The 20,958-nt window shown below is 39.7% G+C and overlaps 1 protein-coding gene across 1 annotated transcript in view; it reads right to left on the bottom strand.

Moving 5' to 3' along the window:
- The window catches only part of BTLA (B and T lymphocyte associated), a 28,121-nt gene extending 18,278 nt beyond the window's left edge, over positions 1 to 9,843 (bottom strand). Inside the window, exons 1-2 of the mRNA XM_080919363.1 lie at positions 9,764 to 9,843; positions 9,237 to 9,445 (exon numbers count right to left, since the gene is read on the bottom strand). Of these exons, the coding sequence (XP_080775489.1) occupies positions 9,237 to 9,345 (109 nt within the window). The 5' untranslated portion in view covers positions 9,346 to 9,445; positions 9,764 to 9,843. The remainder of the gene's footprint in view (positions 1 to 9,236; positions 9,446 to 9,763) is intronic.
- Between the last annotated feature and the right edge of the window lie 11,115 nt (positions 9,844 to 20,958).

Consider the following 20,958-nt stretch of genomic DNA (forward strand, 5'->3'; position numbering starts at 1 on the left):
CCTATGATTATTTATGAACTTGATGGTTTCTAACAGAATTTTACAATTAGACTTTTTTTTAAACCTTAGACATGATATAATCTCCTATCTTTCATATCTTCAAGAAGGGAAAAACATCTCTGGTTGAGTTGCTCAGTAAAGATTTCATGTAAAGAAGAATCTGAGCCCAAACCCACTTGGAAAAAAATTAGTTCTCTTGTTATTACAATTAATACAATCTGCACTTCTTAAAAATACCTTATGTTACTCTGTGATTACTCTATGTTGCCTTGATTATACCTATTATTTTAAAACAAATTCTAACTGAAAGTCACCAAGCTTCCATTGAAAAATTCTTACAAATAAAAACGCCAAAAATTATTTCAATTATTTAATAAAATCAGTGAAAAGAAATAAATAAAGATTAAGTTACAATGCTAGAGATGAACATAGAAATGGAAACTATTTTAGAAAAATAAATTATTATCAATGGCATATTAATACTTTCATTATACTAGCCAAGAATCTCCTTAGCTTGTATCATGGGATATTGTGATACATAAATAACAAAGAAATACTTCCGAAATATGCTAAAGGGGCTACAAATTTAGAAAAGTCTTCATAATCAGGAGAGAACAGATGGTCTCTAGATAACATTCAATAATATAGTCTAGTCTGCTTACCTTCAAGGGTAGGGATACTCAAGTGCAGAGATTTACACTCATTGAGAAAGGAAAAGAGCTGCATCCTTCCTAGAAAACTGGCATGTAGGAATCTTTTGAGGTAGTAGCCTAAATGTAGGAATCCTTTGAAATAGTGTCCTACATCCAGCCCAGACAAGTCCATGAACAGCCTTGTAATTGCACATTAGCAATCCCAAGAGATCAGGGCAGACATTTGAGAAAATTATAGGCACTGCATCTAAAAATCAAAAAAAAAAAAAAAAATCATCTTTCCATCATAAGCTAGCTGGCACAGTAGCAAAATTAGAAACACAGTAAGTTGAGACTGTGCTGGGGAATCTGCACTCCACTCAAAAACCACCCATTTAATGGTTTTCAGTTTTGGTTAAATGTATTACTTTATGGGAAATGAGCCTATTCCATAAGTCATATATACCCATAAATTGTAGGAATGCCTATTCTCTCTCTCTCTCTCTCTCTCTCTCTCTCTCTCTCTCTCTCTCTCTCTCTCTCTCTCTCTCTCTCTCTGTGTGTGTGTGTGTGTGTGTGTGTAAAACAGAAGTGTAAAAGAACTGTTGGAAGCAACCTTGTGTCTTGGTGTCAAGAATAAAGAATTCAATGAAAGCTAAGGCTGCTGTCAAATGTATCTGGAAAAAGTTAACTCCAAGTGGAACACAAGGTATGAATTCATACAACACCACTTAAAACACAGCAGGGGTCATGAGATTAGAAAAATGGTAGGATTATCCTAGTCACCTATTATTTTCCCAATTAAAGCAGGTATATCTTTATAGTCATAGATGAAATATTTACATTTGCTCTCATATAGTGTTTTGTTTTTCTTTTTAAAGATGGTTTCTTCTAGGTCCAGAATTTCTTACGGTTACTATGACATTTGAGGGAAAAATTTTTAAAGTACCTCTTAAATTAAGTTGTACATGATTATCAGAGACAATAAGTTAAGTCAGACATCTCTTACTTTTTCCAACAATTTTGAAATTTTGCAGGTTTAAAATACCATAGTAACTTTTTTTTTCTTCTAGAGATACTTAAAGTGTAACAAGCAAAGATCTTGAGGGGTGATGAAGAGAGCAGATGTGCAGTTTAATCCTTGATTGGCAGATAATTCCAGAAACTCATCTAACTTATTCATACTAGTTTCTCTAACAAGGTCACCAAATCTGCCTTATCAGAGTGTCATACACACTTCCCAGGTTTAGCACAAAAGCAGGCAAATGGAGAGATGACAAATAATTCTTAAGTTCTTACTATGTGCTAAGCATGTATACAAGTGATCTTTGGCTTATGGTAACATCATGTTCTAATAAACACATCATAATTTTAAAAATATATTTTAAGTCAAATTGCATTTAGTAAACCTAGTCTATCAAGTACCATATATTAACCTACCCTACTTTAAGCTATTCAAAATAAATTATCCTACAGTTAGTCACAATAAACCTATTTCATAGGTACCTCATGTAATTTTAGAGAATAGTTAACCAAAAAAAAATGCTTGTTACATGGTATACTTGATTTTCTTAGTGATTACACAGTTGTGTAGGGTGACAGCATTGCAGAAGACTATCATAACATATATTAATAATGGAAAATATAAAAAATTTGGAGTGTATTTTCTACTGAATTCCTATCACTTGGTACCATTGTAAAATCTGATGGTTTGTAAGTTGACTAATCCTAATTAAGAAACCATACATATATTGTTTCAATATATTACCACTGATTTTATAAGGTAGTTACTAGCACTGTCTTTTTATTTAAATTGGGTAAACTGAATTTGAGAATAAATAAGCCACCTGCCATAGGTCACCATAAATTAAAAGAAAGACTTGAAACTTGAACCCAGGTCCACTGCTTACCCCAAAGCACAGGCTGTGATCCAAAGACTTATTGTGAATGAGAATATGTAGAAAAAGTTCTTATCGCTACACTCAGATTATACTTAGAAATAATAAATACCAGGTATTGCTATTTTTATCATAATATAGATATATAAAATTGACAAGTAAATAATTGTCAAAAGCTAAAAAAGCCACTGAGTGTCAGGGATAAAATAGGAACCCACCCAAAAATTCCACCAGAGAACTTCTACAGCTGATAAACAACTTCAGCAAACTGGCAGGATATAAAATTAACTCAAACAAATCAGTAGCCTTTCTCTACCCAAAGGACAAACATGCTGAGAAAGAAATTAGGGAAAAGATACCCTTCATAATAGTCACAAACAATATGAAATACCTTGGTGTGACTCTAAGCAAGTGAAGGACCTGTATGACAAGAACTTCAAATCTCTGAAGAAGGAAATTGAAGATCTCAGAAAATGGAAGGATCTCCCATGCTCATGGATTGGAAGGATCAACATTTTAAAAATGGCCATCTTACCAAAAGCAATCTACAGATTCAATGCAATCCCCATCAAAAATCCAACCCAATTCTTCATAGAGTTGGAAAGAGCAATTTGAAAATTCATCTGGAATAACAAAAGACCTAGAATAGTGAAATCCATCCTCAACAACAAGAAAACATCTGCGAAAATCACCATCCCTGACCTCAAGCTATATTACAAGGCAATTGTGTTAAAAACCCCATTGTACTAGTACAGAGATAGGCAGGTTGATCAATGGAACAGAATAGAAGATCTAGAAATGAACCATAGCACATATGGTTACTTGATTTTTGGCAAAGGAGCTAAAAACATTCAATGGAAAAAGATAGCCTCTTCAACAAATGGTGTTGGCTCAACTGCCACTCAGCATGCAGAAGACTGAAAATAGACCCTTTCATATCTCCTTGTACAAAGCTCAAGTGCAAGTGTATCAAAGATCTCCACATTAAACCAGGTACACTGAAACTATTACAAGAGAAAGTAGAGAAAACCTCAGAACACATAGGCACAGAGGAAATTTTCCTGAACAGAACACCAATGGCTTGTGCGCTAAGACCAAGGATTGAGAAATGGGACTTAATGAGATTGCAAAGTTTTTGTAAGGCTAAGGACACTGTCAAGAAAATAAAATGGCAGCCAACAGAATAGGAAAAGATCTTTACCAACCCCACATCTGATAGAGGTCTAATATCCAATATATACAAAGAATTCAAGAAGTTAGACACCAGAGAATCAAACAATCCTATTAAAAAATGGGGTACAGAGCTAAACAAAAAGTTCTCTATTGAGGAATATTGAATGGCTGAGAATCATCTTAAGGAAGTGCTCGACATCCCTAGTCATCAGAGAAATGCAAATCAAAACAGCCCTGAGATTCCACCTCACTCCAGTCAGAATGACTAAGATCAAAAACTCAGATGACAGCAGATGCTGGTGAGGATGCAGAGAAAGAGGAACACTTCTCCACTGTTGGTGGGGTTTGTAAGCTGGTACAACCACTCTGGAAATCTGTCTGGTGGTTTCTCAGAAAACTGGACATAGTCCTACCTGAAGACCCAGTTATTCTACTCTGGGCATATACCCCAAAGATGCTCCAACATACAATAAGGAGACATGCACCACAATGTTCATAGCAGCCCTATTTATAATAGCCAGAAGCTGGAAAGAACCCAGATGCCCTTCAGTAGATGAATAAATACAAAATTGTGATATATTTAAACAATGGAGTACTTCTCAGCTATTAAAAACAATGACTTTATGAAATTCCTAGGAAAAATGCTTGCATCTAGAGAATATCATCCTGAGTGAGGTAACCCAGTCACAAAAGAACAGACATAATATTCAGTCACTGATAACTGAATACTAGCCCCAGAAAGCTCTGAATACCCCAGAAACAACTCACAGGCCATATGAAGCTCAAGAAAACAAAGGCCAAAAAGTGAAAGCCTCAATCCTTCTAAGGAACAAAAATAAGTGTATAGCACCCTCTCCGAGTGTGCTTCTCCTGGACCTTAAATCATTAATAATCCAAGAGCTAATTTTTGGTATTCAAAAATCATTATGTTTAATCTATACACACCAAGAAAACTCTAACATTTTCCATGTTATGTTATGTTCTACATGTACTTTATGCTTATGGTAACTAGTAGATCTCAATGCATACACTATCAAACTTCTAAAAGAATTAAGTAATGACAAAAATATATTCATATAGTGTTGTGCCAAAATGCCTTTTAAAATCTGTACATGCATATCTCTTCTTCTTAATAAACTTGAAAGAGAAAAAAATTAAAAGAAATAGGAATCCAAGGTCTTCCCCAAGTGCATGTTTTGGAAAATTAATCCTAATTGCTTTCATGGGATTAACAGCAGTGTGTAATGAATGAGATCTATGACCAGGAAAAAAATATGGAGATGGAAAAGGGACATGTGTAAAGTTGTAATTTCTTTATATACATAGAAAATGTTATGGAATTACACTTACCAACAAGGCTTGACTGACACAGGCAAAACTACAAACTAGAAGGCTTTGTCTTTGGCTGTTTTAAAGTTGGCTCTTGATCTTCATTGTGTGTCTACTAGGTGAAAGCTTTCTCCTTATGCTTCTGCCCTAGTGTTCACTGCCTTTGCCCCCAGGCCAGAGGCTTCACATGCATTCCACTTCATGGAATTCCCTGTCCATTCTATGTGTCAAGGGTGTGGTTCAGGCTGTTAGCTTGGTAGATATTGGAGATATAATTATCTCCAGTGAATAACATAAGGTCTTAAACTCCAAGGAATAATGATTCATACTGATAAAGCTCCAGAACACTTCTGGTCAGGGGAACACTGACTACCTGTTTGTCACAGGTGGGTCTTGACTTCCAAAGATGCCAGGTCCTCTACCTTGATCACCAAGCTTTCAGAAAGGAAAGCCAACCTTAACAGCTGTTGACAGTAGAGCTGGTGAGCTGCTCTCCCATTCTATCAGACACCAGCACGAGTTTTTCCAAGTGTTGTCACGGGAAAGGCATTTCCTTGTACTGCTCAGTAAAAGTGTGTTAAGTCAGAACGGTACAGGGAAGTTCACTTTCACTTCCCTTCCACAAATTTTCTCACATTCCCAGTATAGTCTGCTACAGAGATGGCACACTGAGCTTCTCTGGATCTCAAGTCCCACAGTATGGCTGACTATATCTCTGTGGTTAAAAAACTGACAGCTGCTCCCCAGTGTTCACTTTCCTTTTCTAGTATTACAAACAAAAATGAAAGCAGCCTCCGCCATCCGACTTAAAGCTGCATACCTCGGTTTCTCCTACTGATGACTTCCAATTATGGACTATTTATGATGGATGTGAACTCCAAGTCGTTCATTACATGAAAACAGCAGTTAGGGGAGAGGCAAAAAATATCAATGAGACGTACCAGCTCAACTTGATTTTGTCTTTCAGCCATCATGAGGAGCAGTGGTTTATACTGTATTTCCATCAGGAGAGAAATGATATTCTTGAAACTAGGGTGAGAGGGAGTTTTTCTCTGCATTTTCCCACTCTCGAGAAACACAAAAGCACACTTTCTGAGCATTTCATATTATCGTAACTGTGGGAAATATTTTTAAACCATCCTTAAATAAATTGAGAATATAGTGTTATAAAGAATTCCATAGTTATTAAAAGGCATGGGAATTCTTTAGGATATAAAGGCTGTGTCATTAGTATAATTTTAAGGAATTTATATACCACTGGTTTTGTTCAGAAAATTAATTTTTATAAAAGATTACCTATTATATTCTTTTTGTGAAGGGAGGGGACAGCAGGGGACTGGGGATAGAGTCTAAGCCCTCGTGTATGTTAGGTAGTGCTCTACCATTGAATCAACCTTCTGATACCCACCAAATGCTTCTTTCTCAACCTATATTCTTTTAAAATATATTTTGTTACATTTACTTAGTACATATATGCAAATGTGAGTATGTGTGAGAGAGAGAGAGAGAGAGAGTGAGAGAGGGTGGGGGGAGAGAGGGAGGGAGGAAGACAGAGAGACAGAGAGAGGGACAGAGAGAGAGAGAGAGAGACAGAGACAGAGAAAGAGAGAGAAAGTTTGGTTCTCTCCCTTTACCATGTCATTCCTAGGGTTTGAATGCAAGTTATCAGATTTGGCAGCAAGCACCTCTATTCACTGGCCACAGTACCAACACCCAATATATGTTAGTAATTCAATATAAGTAGTACTGTAATCCACCATAACAACTGCTGATAAGGCACATGACCTGTGTTTATCTAAATCTTTCCATTTCATTCATATATATATGTAAAACATTTGGGGGTAAAAATTTCAAACAAAATATTAATGACATGAAGACATGAATAACAAAGAATAGAGAGAAGTAAAAAGTTTTAGTCACAACACAGTGGCTACAGCTAATTGTTTTAAAATTAAGATCTGGGTAAATTTTATAATAAGTATATATGGTCATAGGCAAGTTAGTTCAACTGATCTAAACATTCTACAATATATGCCTGTATTATATATAATCTTACTTCATAAATATCTATAGTATTTGACAATTTTTAAAAGATAAAATAAAAAATGTTTAAAACCAGAGCTACTTAAGGTATTGATGTTAAATCTAAGTTCTCATTTAATTGGATTTTGCCAGAAGTACTGAGGGAAAAAGTCTATTAGCAAAGATCACCATTAACATTTATCAGGCTTTAACTACATTCTCTTTAGCATAGCCAGGCACTGCAGGCATAACAAAAGGCCAACTATTAGGGATAATTATATGTTTTTAAGTGAAGAAAGCCAAGAAAAGAAAAGAAACTTAAGTGACTTCATAATGTAAGTGGCAGAGAGAGTAGATAATCCAATGCTGATAACCAAGTTTCTGTACATAAATACTAGATTATAGCGCACAGAGTGGAGGAATGTGATGCAGAGTACAACCCAACTGTGATGCAAAATTAAAAGAATTTTCTTTGTTTCACAGAGTCCAGTCTACAATGTATCCCTTGGAATTAAATAGGTTCCATTAGTATTTGACTCCACTGTCACTCAGGGATGGCTGATAATAAACAAGGCCTTGGGCGACTGAGGAAAGGTTCTCCTCTGCTCCCGGCTTGGTGGTCTAGTGACATCAGAGCTGAATTCTAAACTTCACAGTTCTAGATTTCAAGGTGACATTCCACGGGACCTCAGTGGTCATATTTTTCAATTCAACACAAATGTGCCCAGTTGCTACATGTGTTAAGGTGGAAGATAATATTTTAAAATGTGTTTGAGCCCAAAATTAACTGAGCAATAAAAAACTTCCATTAATCATTCACAGACCTTTCCCCTCTACAGTGCTTGGTTCTTGTGCAAGTAGCAAGAGCCTTGAAGATGCAGAGGGATTACAAGTTTAGCTAACACAAAGGCTTTGTGGGGATGAGTCAGGAAGAGGTCCATAATAACTCAAGAGTCCCAACCAAGCATTACAGGCAGTATCTTCATGAACAATGGAGAATTATTTCCTATGTTCAGTTGGCAACCATTTACAAATCATCCTGTCCAACAAAACTGAAGCAACAAGAGTACTCTGCTCTTTAGCCTTAGCGAAACACCACTCAGTATTCTCCTATACACCCCACAGTATTCTCCTGTGCACCCCACAGTATTCCCCTGTAAACCCCACAGTATTCTCCTGTATACCCCACAGTATTCCCCTATACACCTCACAGGATTCTCCTGTACACCCCACAGTATTCCCCTATACACCTCACAGGATTCTCCTGTACACCCCACAGTATTCCCCTGTACACCCCACAGTATTCTCCTGTACACCCCACAGTATTCCCCTGTAAACCCCACAGTATTCTCCTGTACACCCCACAGTATTTTGTACACCCCAGAGTATTCTCCCATACATACCACAATATTCTCCCGTACACCCCACAGTATCCCCCTGTATACCTCACAGTATTCCCCTGTATACCTCACAGTATTCCCCTGTACACCCCACAGTATTCCCCTGTATACCCCAGAGTATTCTTTATACCCCAGAGTATTCTCCTGGACACCCCACAGTATTCCCCTGTACATCCCAGAGTATTCTCCCATACATACCACAATATTCTCCCATACACCCTAAAGTATTCTCCTATACACCTCACAGGATTCTCCTGTACACCCCACAGTATTCTGTACACCCCACAGTAGTATTCTCCTAGTATGCCCCACAGAAACAAGGAGGGTTTTTATTTAGATGGAACATTATTTGAGACTAACCATGGCCACAGCTATAAACGCAAATATCCAACAGCTTTTCCACCCCAGTAAGGACCACAGCATTCTGCTGACATCTGTCTAGCAAGAATACAACATGTATTTTCCATTAGCACAGCAGCCACAGAGGTTTTTTGAATAGTGACAAATCTGTACTTAAGTGTTTGCAACATCTGCTCACAACTCTTCATCAGAACCTGGTTTTAGGAAACTTAGCTTAAGTTATGGATCAATTTTTGCTCTGTCAGCAGGTGAATAGCAGTACCTAACTTCACTTACATCCTGTAGCATTTTCTAGAAGCAAAAGGGACTCACTACTGAGTTACACCCTAGACATGAACATCCACAAAGCAAGCTCAGTAGGGAAAACTATCACTGATAAGAACCCTGAGGAAGAAAACCAGTTTTCTTGGTAGGTCCCTTACCAATCCCCTTAGTAGGTTCCTTACCGAGGATGCTCCAGAGAGCCAGATGGAGGATGAAGAATTCCCTGAATAGCCGAGGAGTCACAAGCATGGCAGGCAGTGTCTTCATTCCCAACACATGACAGATAAGGAAAGTCCTCAAGCAGAAGGATTCTTCTTCCTCCCTAGAGATCTTCAGAGCTGGATCATATTCTTCACCCTAGCAGAATCTTAGAAAAAATACATTAATTACTTAAAAGAAAATAAAATCAGGAGACCTGGTGGGAGAGGACAGTATTCACAGCCTGAAGGATCTGTGAAAGCAAGAGGCCCTGCTGTGGTTTTGCTTCTGATCCGATCTGCTGTTCTCTTTCAAGCCCTCTGATGTACAAAGAGCTGGCTCCTTGCTTCCGCTCTGCCACCATTCTTGCATAACCTTGAGGTTTCTCTCAAAGTGAACAATTAAACTTTTTAAAAATCTAAATTGTTACTGCCTTTAGGTTTAGATTTTGATCAAATCAGGGCCAGGGAATTCATACTAAAAGTACCTATGGTAAGTATACGTTTCCCCTTTTCATAGCTTGTGATTATGAGACTTCTTCACAGTGTAATGTATCTTTTGTCCTCCCCCAATGCTGCCAGCATGGCCCAGTAAGATGAGACGTTTCTTGTCATGAAACCAATGAAGACTTGGCTGACGTTGTGGAGAAAATGACTGGCAGTGTACATTTCATCAACAGAAGAGGGAGGGGCCTCCTCCTTCAATCTGTAGATTCTATCAACAGAACATGCTTTCCATTAGTGCTGGCTACATGTTCTTCCTACATTTTAAAGTTCTAAGCAAAAAAAAAAAAAAAAAAATGAGATCTTGAATACCAATTAAAGAAAACTTTTATTTTCCGTATGCTTTACATGGTTGTTGTCTAGAAGAAGCAGTAAAGTAAGGACTGGAAAAAGTTCAAAATTGGATACCTCAGGGTTGCTGAGGGGCTGTGGGCTCACAGCCCACATTTAATCACTAGTTTGTAACAACAGAAACTTGGTAATTCCCAATGAAGAGGTGGCACCTGTGCATTTTCACTCATTGCATGAAATTGAGAGATTTTCCCCCCCTCGGAGGCTGATGATATCTTTCCGAAGCCAAACTCCAGTTAGTGTGTGTTGTATTATATAATAAAGAAAAAGAAGCCATAGATATGTTTGGTGGAGTCATAGTAATGGTGTAGGGGAAGGGGTGCCTCTTTGGACCCATGCTGAGGCATCCCTTCCCCCTGTAGTAAGGGCAACAGGACAATGGTATAATATAGAATAGGGTTTGTTTAGGGCATGGGCAGGGGATTTGAGAAAGTAGAGAGGGAGAAAGGCAGAGAGAGGGAGAAGAGGGGAGGAGGGGGCAGGGACAGGGAGAGGGAAGGAGGAGATGGAGAGGGAGAGGAATAGAGGTCCAGCATGAGCATGTGGAGAGGTGGAGGAGGGAATGGGGCGAGAAGGGACAAATAGGGAAGAGAAGTAGAGAGTCAAAGAAGAGAATGAGGAGGGGATAAACAGCCCCTTTCATAGTGAGTCAGACACATCTGGCTATTGCCAGATTAACTGTAGGACGGAGCCTATAAGAAAAGCCAACAGTATAGTTATTCCTTCAAACAGATTGTCTGGCTTCGATGGGAGAAGGGGCCTTTGGTCCAGTGAAGGCTGGTTTTCCCAGTGTAGGGGAATGCCAAGGCGCTGAGGTGGAGTGGGTCATTGAGAGAGGGAGCACCTTCGTGGAAACAAGTGGAGGGGGAGAGGAGTCGGGGGAAGGGGATAACATTTAAAATGTAAATACAAAGAATATCCAATGAAAAATTAAATAAAAAAGATAAGCCACAGTGGCTGGATTACCAACATGAGTGAACAGTGCTCCTGAATGTAAGGAACTCACCCAGCCAGTGCTGATGCCCACGGACCCTGTGCCTGGTGATAGTTTGCAGAGCTCCTAGAATCTGCACTGCTGACCAAGGAGGCACCCTGCTCTAATTCATTTTATACTACTCATTCCCCTCCCCTCATCAGAATGGGGTGCAAAATTCCTGCTGCCAGTTGCAGCAAAGCTCAGTGTACCTCTAAAATGGCCTGAGAGGTTTTGAAGAAAAAAAGCCATGAATCCTGAAGCTCGAGGAAGCATCTGTACCACAAGTAAACTCTGTCAACCTCAGACCTTCTCAGTTCTCTGGTGGTTGTTTCCTCTCTCTTCATTCTCCCCTCTTCTTCATCCTCCTTTATCTCTCTCCCTCCTCCTCCTCTTCCTTCTTTTGGTGTGTGTGGGCACATGTAAATGTTTATGTAGGTGTATGAACATGCGGTGTGCATTCTGCTGGATGTGTGCAGGGGCCAGACTTCTTTCTCAATGATTCTGCCCCTTATATTTTATTAACAGGGCCTTTCACTGAACTTTCATTACCAGTTCATCCATTTGGCTAGAGTAACTGGTAATGAGCTCCAGGAATCGCCTGTCATTCACCCCCATACTAAAGGTATGACCATATCTAGTCTTTTACACAGCTGCTGGGGATCTGAACTCCGGTCCTCAGGCTTGTACAGGAGGGCCTTTACTGACCGAGCCAGCTTCCCAGCCTCATGATTTTCTTTTCATATAAAGGAATCCATAAGAAATAGATGACATTTGGAACAATCTTATAAAACATCTACTGAATTTCCAGTGATGTCCATTCTGGTATTTCATCAGTGCATGTGGCTATTTATCCCTGCACAACTGCGAGTGCTGGGAGTGATACAAAGATGTTGACTCTGATTCTTTCTCTTGTGCTGAAGAATTGAAAGAAACCAGATTCAAAAACTGCATTGCTCAGTGGTAAGTCTGTCTTGCTTTGTGTTTATGACTTATCTAATAGCTAGGGTATTTTTTTTCTTTTTATCTCAAACTATCCCATTATAATCATGTGTTGTTTGATCTAAAACTTATCATTTCCATGTCAATGCACAAACTGAACGAGTTTACCGCCGCATTCTTAGAAATGCTTTCTTTGTATACTAGGGACAGTTTTAAAAACACAAGTCCATCGCCAGTTTTATGCTGAATGACAAAAAGTAAAATAGAATTTGGAAAAATGCAAATTACTTTTACAAAACCCTGAGAGCCACTTGCATCGCAAATTATTCCACTCGTTTGCTGACTCCATTGTTTTCATGATTCATAAAGCTACTTTATTTTCTGCAATATTTCCTCCAGGTGATCCGAAGAGCAGTAATCACAAACTTAGATACAACCATGTTAGACATAATCAAACACTCTTTAGTCCTGATTTTTTAACCCCTTACGTACCAAATAATAGTCCATAGCTTCTCCCAGAAGTGCCCTTCTTCATCTAAACACACTGCCATGCTAACGCAGGAACCTTCCTCAGTAATGTTATCGCCAGCGGTGGTGCCTGTAAAACCAGCCAGAATGCGTGTTACAAAATGACTGTGGGGCCTAGATCCTGCCCTTACCCTACAGAATTCAGATCCCACAGAGATATGGCCAGAGTCCTATTTTGAAAACGTGTGCAAACATAGTTCTGATATATTGGAATAAAGGGATGACTAGAAATGGTTGAGCTGATGAACTTTTGAGATGTGGCATCACATATATGATATTCACTAATTGTTTTTTTTTTAATTTTTAAAACCCAAAGTAGACCCAGAGATGCCCCACACACATTGTCCTCTACAGATGTTTCCTCTTAGCCTGAGAGTGGCAGGTAACATAAGCCTCAGAGGTTAACTCCCTCAGCATGCTCTCCACTGAGAACTGCCTTATTCTAGGCCCTGCTTTTCCTGCTGTGCTGCATGCAACCATGGACCAAGAAAAGTGTGCAAAGCATTTGCTATTTTCACCCAACATGGGATGCTGCTGGGAAGTTCTTGATCTGGACCAAGGGTGTCAGACCTGCAACACCCTTTCATTTCTCCCTGTTCCCAGTCTTGCTTCACCTCTTTATTTACATAGGTATGGATCCCTAGTAATCTCAATACCTGCTCTCTCACAGCCTATGCATGTATGTAAAGTGTATTTGGTATATGCTTTTCTCTTTTTTATCAAATTGTGTCTAACATTGATTTAAAAAATAACTTTTTCATTGAAAATAGATCATTTCCTTAAACCATGCATCCCAACAACAGTTTCTCCTCCCTTGCCAATCCAGTTCCTTCCTCCACCTCTCCCCAAATTCACTCCCTCTCTGTCTCCTCTTCAGAAAAGAACAGGCCTCCCAAGGATACCAGCCCAACAGGGCATAACAAGATACCATAAGACAAGGCAAAAGCCCTCATATCAAGGGTGGACAACAGGAGGAAAAGAGCCCCAATTGCAGGCAAAGGAGTCAGAAACACACCTGTTTCCACTGTTAAGAGTCCCAGAAAACCACTAAGGTGACAGTATAACATCTACACAAAGGTTCCGACCAAGGCAAGGTTCCTTCCTTGCTGCTTCCGTCTCTGTGAGGCCTGCTTAACTGGTTCAGAGGGCGACGTCGTTCTGGTGACCTCTGTCCTCTCTAACTCCTAAACATTTTCTTCCCACTCTTGCAAGGGATTCACAATCTCCAAGGGGAGTGACCTCTAATTTAGACTCTGTCCTACTGCACCTACTACCATCTGCTGCCAGAGGAAGCCTCTCTCGTGTCTGATAACAGAATGCCCATCTATGTACTGGACGGGGTATCCATCTATGAGTATAGCAGAATGTCATTAGGAATCATTTCATTGATCGTTTTGGGGTTTCGTTTGGTTTGGTTGGCTGGTTGTTTTTGTTTGTTTGTTTGTTTTTGTTTATTTTTGACAGTTGTAGTTGGTTTTACCCTTGGTCTCTGGGCTCTCCAGGCTCTGGTTCCTGGCCATCCAGGCAGTGTAGGGTAAGGACTCCCTCTCATGGATCATGGCATGGGCTTCAAGTTAAACCAAACTTTGGTTCACCACTCTCATAAGTTCTATGCCACCATAACCCCAGCATGTCTTGCAAGCATGATAGATTGTAGGTTGAGGTTTTTGTGACTGGATTGATGTTCAAGTTTCTCTTTCTGTAACCTGTAGAGTACCTTTCCATACCAAAGAGACTAGAACATAGAAATTAAAGGTACTAAATTGACCTCTTTATGTTTAATGAGTCCTGTGGAAGTTGTCCTCAGCAATGCCCCCCGTGCCACCTTCAGTACTCAGAGACCAACCTTTTTACTTAGCACCAGCCTGAGTTATTTATGGATATTCATAGGTCCTTCTCAGCCAACAGCTCAACTGAGTAAGTGCCACTACTGGAAGTCTTCCCTGGCTACAAAAGACAACCATTTCAGACTTAGTATCCTCCATTTTTACTAGAAGTCACTTACAAGGTCACTGTCACATATTCTAAAAAGTTTCCACTGCACTGGGTTTCCACCCCTCTTCAAAGTAATCATAATTCCAGCTGTCTCCCTTCATACTCTCTCACTCTATCACACACACACACACACACACACACACACACACACACACACACACACACTCCTCATCACTGTAAATCTTTATTTCATTGCTCTTCTTGTGCAACCAACATTAGGACTGATTTACATACTTTTTCATCTCTTATGGATATATACATAATTTGATATGTCTTAACTTTGAGATTTCAGTAAAAACCTAGGGTCAAAAGTTATGAAATTATTCTGAGAGGAGAATCTTGCAGAAGGAAGTTTTCACAGACTCGTTCATCTATAACAAAAAATTATATTCTTTTTTTTTTTTTGCAAAAGTCCTTTTCAGGCCTTCAAAGTTTTGTACATTTGTGCACCATACTTCACACTTCACAGAGTTCTAGATTCATCTAAAATGTCACTTACTTTCTAAGGTAAAAGTATGTTACTGTTGGCATAAAATAAATTGAAGCCTGGATTGCTGGTAAAGAACTGTAATCCCAGGACTTGAAGTGCTGAGGCAATAGAATCTAAGTTCAAGGCCTGCCTGGGCTTCATAGCAAGATTGTCTAGAGAATAGAAAAAGGAGGAGGTGGAGGAGGAGGAAAAAGGAGGAGGAGGAAGGGAGGGAAGCAGGAAAAGGAGAAAGAAGAGGAAGAGGCAGGGAGTAAAGGAGGAGAAGGAGAAGAAAGGCAGAGGGAGAAAAATGCAGCAATAACAAGGGTGGTAATTGAGCAAGGGGCTCCAGTATCTGGACCCTGACAACTCATCACACACACACACACACACACACACACACACACACACACACACCACACACACACACACATCACAGAGAGATGGAGGGATAGAGAATTTAGAGATGCAAGTAACTTAAAGACCATTGAAAACCAGGATGAAATTTTTCTCAAGAATATAAAAATAGGACTATGACAGCTATGGCTGTGGGCATCTACCTCTAGGATTCCCTATCAGAGTTAAGTGCATATTCTTGTTTACTGTAGTTGTATTCACAATAATAAGAAAATAAAATAGGCCTGTATGTCCTCAAGTGATGAATAGATAAAGAAAATACGTATGCAATGGAGGTTTTAGCCATAAAGAATGGATTTTTCAAGAAAATTGATGGATCTGGAAATTATTACATTAAATGGGGGTACCAAAGACAAGTAGTACATGCCGTTGCTCACATGTTTGCTCGCATGTGGAGTTTAGCTATTTAATTTCAATGCATGCATGTATATGTGGGTACGATTGTGGGACACTGAATTAGAAATGCTGGGGAATAAGAGCTGTGTAACAGGTCACACGTGAGACAAAAGCAGAAAAGGAGAGATTGGGGGTAGAGGAGCCATAAGAAGAAATGAGAGAAGGCCAGGAGGAAGAGCAACAAAACCAAACCACAATTTTGTAACTATCTTTATAAGAAAGACATAGGTTGCTACATGGGGCTAGAGGCACAGGTACTGTGGCAGCAGCAGGCATGCAGGCCACCAACATGCTCTCAGAATGGAAAGAAAAGAGCATATGTTTCCACAGAATATCCAGAGGTTTAACTCTGGTATTTAATGTTATTTTCATAAGATTCACTTGTTTTCTGATCTCTCATTATCACACTATGCTTAGGTTTTAAGAAACTAAATCTGTAGGTATTTGTTGCCATAACAACGAATATCAGACAGTGCTATTATTTATACTTCACCACCGGATCACTAGTAAATGTCCAATTCTCAGCAAATTTCCATGAAAAAAATGTGTATCCATACAAACCTTTTGTGGAATTTAATTTAATGTGTGTGGTATATAATTTTAGGTAAATATAAAAATAATATTATTCCTTGAGACTTTATTAAAGAACTTAAGTGTTATTTGTCCCTCCCCCATCCTATTTATCTTCAACCCTCTCTGTATCCTGTATCCTCCTCCAAACCTCCCCACCACACATCTATAATCCCTCTACACTTTCTTGTCTTTACTCCATGTAGAAGAGAATTTGGAGCTGGGAACCACAGATGAGAGAGAACATATTGATTTTGCCTTCTGGGACAATATTCTATGTCAATCCATTTACTTGTGTGATCTCAGCTTTCTTTACCACTGGATACTATTCCGTAGTATATGTGCCACATTCTTATCATCCATCAGTTTAAAGATATTTAAGTTGTTCCCATCCCTAGCTCTTGTAAGTAGGCCAGCAATGAGCAATGGTGAGCAAATATCTGTGGGACAGGATGCTGCTTGGGCTGACAACATTCCCTAAAAGGCCTGTAGAGGAACAAGAAGCCCAGTGCTAGGTATGGGAAACATCCCGTAGAACTGCTGTCAGGGTAGTCAAGTGGCTTACAAAACAATGTATTATAAATGTAGCCCTGCTGTCTCTCAGACGTTGAGAGTGGCTTCCTATTGCTATATACACAATACACCTAAGACAAAGAACTTTGGTGATTAGATCTGGATCTGTTTGCAACCTGCCTTCCATGATAGCACACAATACTAGGCAAGTAGCTTAGGAAAGGAAGCAATTACATATTCCTACCCAGCTGCTATACCTATGAATCACAATAATTTGCTATCAGAGCAAGATATGCATGAAGGTGCAAGAAATGGCAATCATATATCAGTGATAACCAACAACTGTGTGTATATGTGAGTGTGTGCACATGTGAATACAGGTGTGCTTGTGCATATTTGTAGCATAATTTTCAAAAGGTTATCAATTTAAGGGGATTGGGACAGGTAAGCTGGAGGGTAGCTGGGAGGGGCTAGAATGAGGAAAGAGAGGAGATAAAATGGTATAATTGTGCTTCAATTAAAAAGTCCTTTTTAGAATGAAGACAAAGAAAAGAAGAAAGAAAGGAGGAAAGAGAGAGGGATGGAAAAAGAGAAGAGAAAAAAGAAAGAAAAGGAGAGAAGGAAGAAAAAAAGAAAAGAGACAAAAGAAAGCAAAGGAGAGGGGAGAGGAATGGAGGGAAGAGGGGAAATGAGTTAATGTCACGGGTGGTATGAAATTCTAACACTTAATTAACCTTCTGCAAAGCTCAGGTACCTGACAACTGCCTGGTTTTTTTCCAATGGCAGATAGTTCTGGCAATTGTGTAATATTTGGAGTTCTAGAGACTTTTTTGTCTGTCCATTTATTAAAAATTGGTTTACATTTCAAATGTTATCCCCCTTGCAGGTTTCCCCTCTGCAAACCCTCCATTCCGTCCTCCCTCCCCTGCTTCTATGAGGGTGCTCCCACCCACCCGCCCACTCCCACCTCACCACCTTAGCATTTCCCTACCCTGGGACAGAGCCTCCACAAGACCAAGGGCCTCCCCTCCCATTGATGCCAGATAAGGCCATCCTCTGCCACATATGAAGCTGAAGCCATGGGTTCCTCCATGTGTGCTCTTTGGTTGGTGGTTTATTCCCTGGGAGCTCTGGTTGGTTGATATTGTTGTTCTTATGGGGTTGCAAATCCCTTTAGCTCTTTCAGTTCTTCCTCTAACTCCTCCATTGGGGTCCCTGCACTCAGCCTGTTGACTGGCTGTCAGCATTTGCATCTGTATTGGTCAGGTTCTGTCAAAAACTCTCAGGAGACAACTATACCAGGCTCCTGTCAGCAAGTGCTTCTTGGCATCTGCCATAGTGTCTACGTTTGGTGTCTGCAAATAGGATGGATCCCTAGGTGAAAGAGTATCTGGATGACCTTTTCTTCTATCTCTGTTCTACTTTTGTTCCTGCATTTCCTTTAGACAAGAACAATTCTGGATTAATATTTTGGAGATGAGTGGGTGGCCCCACCCCTCTACCAGTGGCCATGCCTAACCACTAGATATGGTTTCTGCAGGTTCTCTCTCCTCTTGGTTGGGTATTTCGGCTAATGTCATCCCTACTGAGTCTGGGGGGTCTCTTGTTTCCCTGGCATCTGGAACTTTCTAGTGGACCCTCCCCCATCTACTGTTACACACCTCTGTTCAATTTCCTGACCCTTAGTGCTTCTCCCGCATCTCCTCCCACACCTGATTCTGCTCCCTTTTCCCTCCCCCTACATTCTCTCTCCCAGGTTCCTCCCTCCCTCCATTTCCAGTGATTATTTTGTTCCCCTTTCCAAGTAGGACTGATGCATCCAACTTAGGTCTTCTTTCTTCTGAAGCTTCATATGGTCTGTGAGTTGTATCATGGGTATTCCAAGTTTTTGAGTACTTACAATGTATGTTCTTTTGTGACTGTGTTACCTCACTCAAAATAGTATTTTCTAGTTTCATCTATTTGCTTGTGAATTTCATAAAGCCATTGTTTTAATGGCTGAGTAGTACTCAATTATGTAAATGTACAACATTTTCTGTATCCATTCCTCTGTTGGAGGACATCTGGGTTCTTTCCAGCTTCTGGCTATTATAAATAAGGCTGCTTTGAACATATTGGTGCATGTGTCCTTGTTATATGTTGGAGCATCTTTTGGACATATGCCCAGGAGTGGAATAGCTGGGTCCTTAAGTCAAAGTATTTCAAATTTTCTGAGGAACCAGCAGACTGATCTCCAGAGTAGTTGTACCATCTTGCAATCTCACCAGCAATGGAGGAGTGTTCCTCTTTCTCCACATCTTTGCCAGCATCTGCTGTCACCTGAGGTTTTGATCTTATGTATTCTGACTAGTGTGAGGTGGAATCTCAGGGTCAATATTTCCCTGAGAGGCAGCCTGTGTTGTTGGTTGTTGGTTGGTTGCTGTTGGTCATGGCTTGTTACACAGTTGTGCACATAGAAAATACAACAAGAAGAAATTAGATATCCTGACAGTGAAGGTCAACTTCCCCTCAAAGAATTCAGCACCCTAATCAGCAGGAAGTAGTCTAACAATAACATCAGCCTCTTCTCTATCCTTTTTTTCTCTCCTATCTAGTATTAGGGGGTTGAAAGGGTAGGTGGAGAAGGGTGGAAGAAAAAACCTCAAAGTAGTCTAAGTCTGGTCTTATAGAATTTTTTTGTTAGCTTGGATAAAGTTGACTGTATACACTGAAATGAATGCAAAGCAGTGACAATTACAATAGGGTTGAAAAATATTTCTTACAAATGAAATAGAGACTTTGAGATAAGTAACATGGGGCTGATCTGGGGCCTCCTTGTTGATTAGCAATCTTGTTTCCTCATGCCTTTTTGATTCTCCATCTTAACTCTGAGATTCATCCTGCAGGGTGCTTTGTGGTCCATTGTTAGGTGGAAGAGGGAGAAGAGAAAAATGGAGGCCCTCAGTGGTGCATAGCAGTCACTAAAGAAGCTTTCTGGAAATTTGATCCCTAAAAGTCACTAAGCACATATGACAACTCTGTCACTTTGCTTCAAGAAATGGACATATGACCAGCCAGGAGAAGTTATCTGGGAACCATTTCAAAAAAGAACCAATAGCTCTACTAAAGGTCACCCCCCCCACACACACACATATATACCCATACACATGACATCCAAACACAATTATCTTCCCCCAAGAACTCACTCCCTTACACAAAAGAATGATATCAAGCTCACCTTGCCAGTACATTGCAAGACATAGTCTCTTCCTATCAGATCTGTATGCAGTATCACAAGGCTCGTAAGATAAGTAACAGACTCTATTACTTCAACAGTTTCATCAGGATTTCAAATTTTATTACCAGTTTTTGAATCCCAAGTGAAGTGTTATCTGTAGTAATGTCATATGAGGAAAGCACACCTTTAGAACAACTGATTTCCTAAAATTAACATATAATTCTTGAATGGCAGTTCTCAGTTCTAACTAGATACTATTTTGTCTATTTTAATAAAAATAATTGCTAGATTTTTAAATATTGGCATCTTTAAAACTATTAGTACTTAAATCTCAAGGTGATACCAATAGGAAGTAGGCCTTTGAGATAACTGGGATCAATCCCCTTACAAACGAGGCTTCAAAGATAAAGCCTGTCTCTCTGTTGCCATGTGAGAGAGGACATGGCAAGAAGGCACCATTTCAAAGCAAGGAGCAGCCCTATTCGTACCAAATATGCAGGTACCTTATCTTCGACTTTGTAGAAATGAGAAAACCAAAACTCTAGTCTTCCTAAATCTCCCCTTCAATGTATCAAACCACACCAAACAAAAAGAGTAAGATAAAGTTCTGTCCATCTTCTCCTGCAATGATGCATCTTTGCTGAACAATAAATAGAATGCAACCTTTAGCTAAAGGGAAAGGTCAATATGAAATTTCCAGTTTGAGGAAACACGCACACACACACATGGGTGTGTACACACAGGCATGTACATGCACATGCTCCCACACCTACCTATTCAGAAAAAGGCATCAGGGTAACAGGAACAC

Source organism: Micromys minutus (assembly GCF_963924665.1).
Source record: "Micromys minutus genome assembly, chromosome: 7".
NCBI lineage: Eukaryota > Metazoa > Chordata > Mammalia > Rodentia > Muridae > Micromys > Micromys minutus.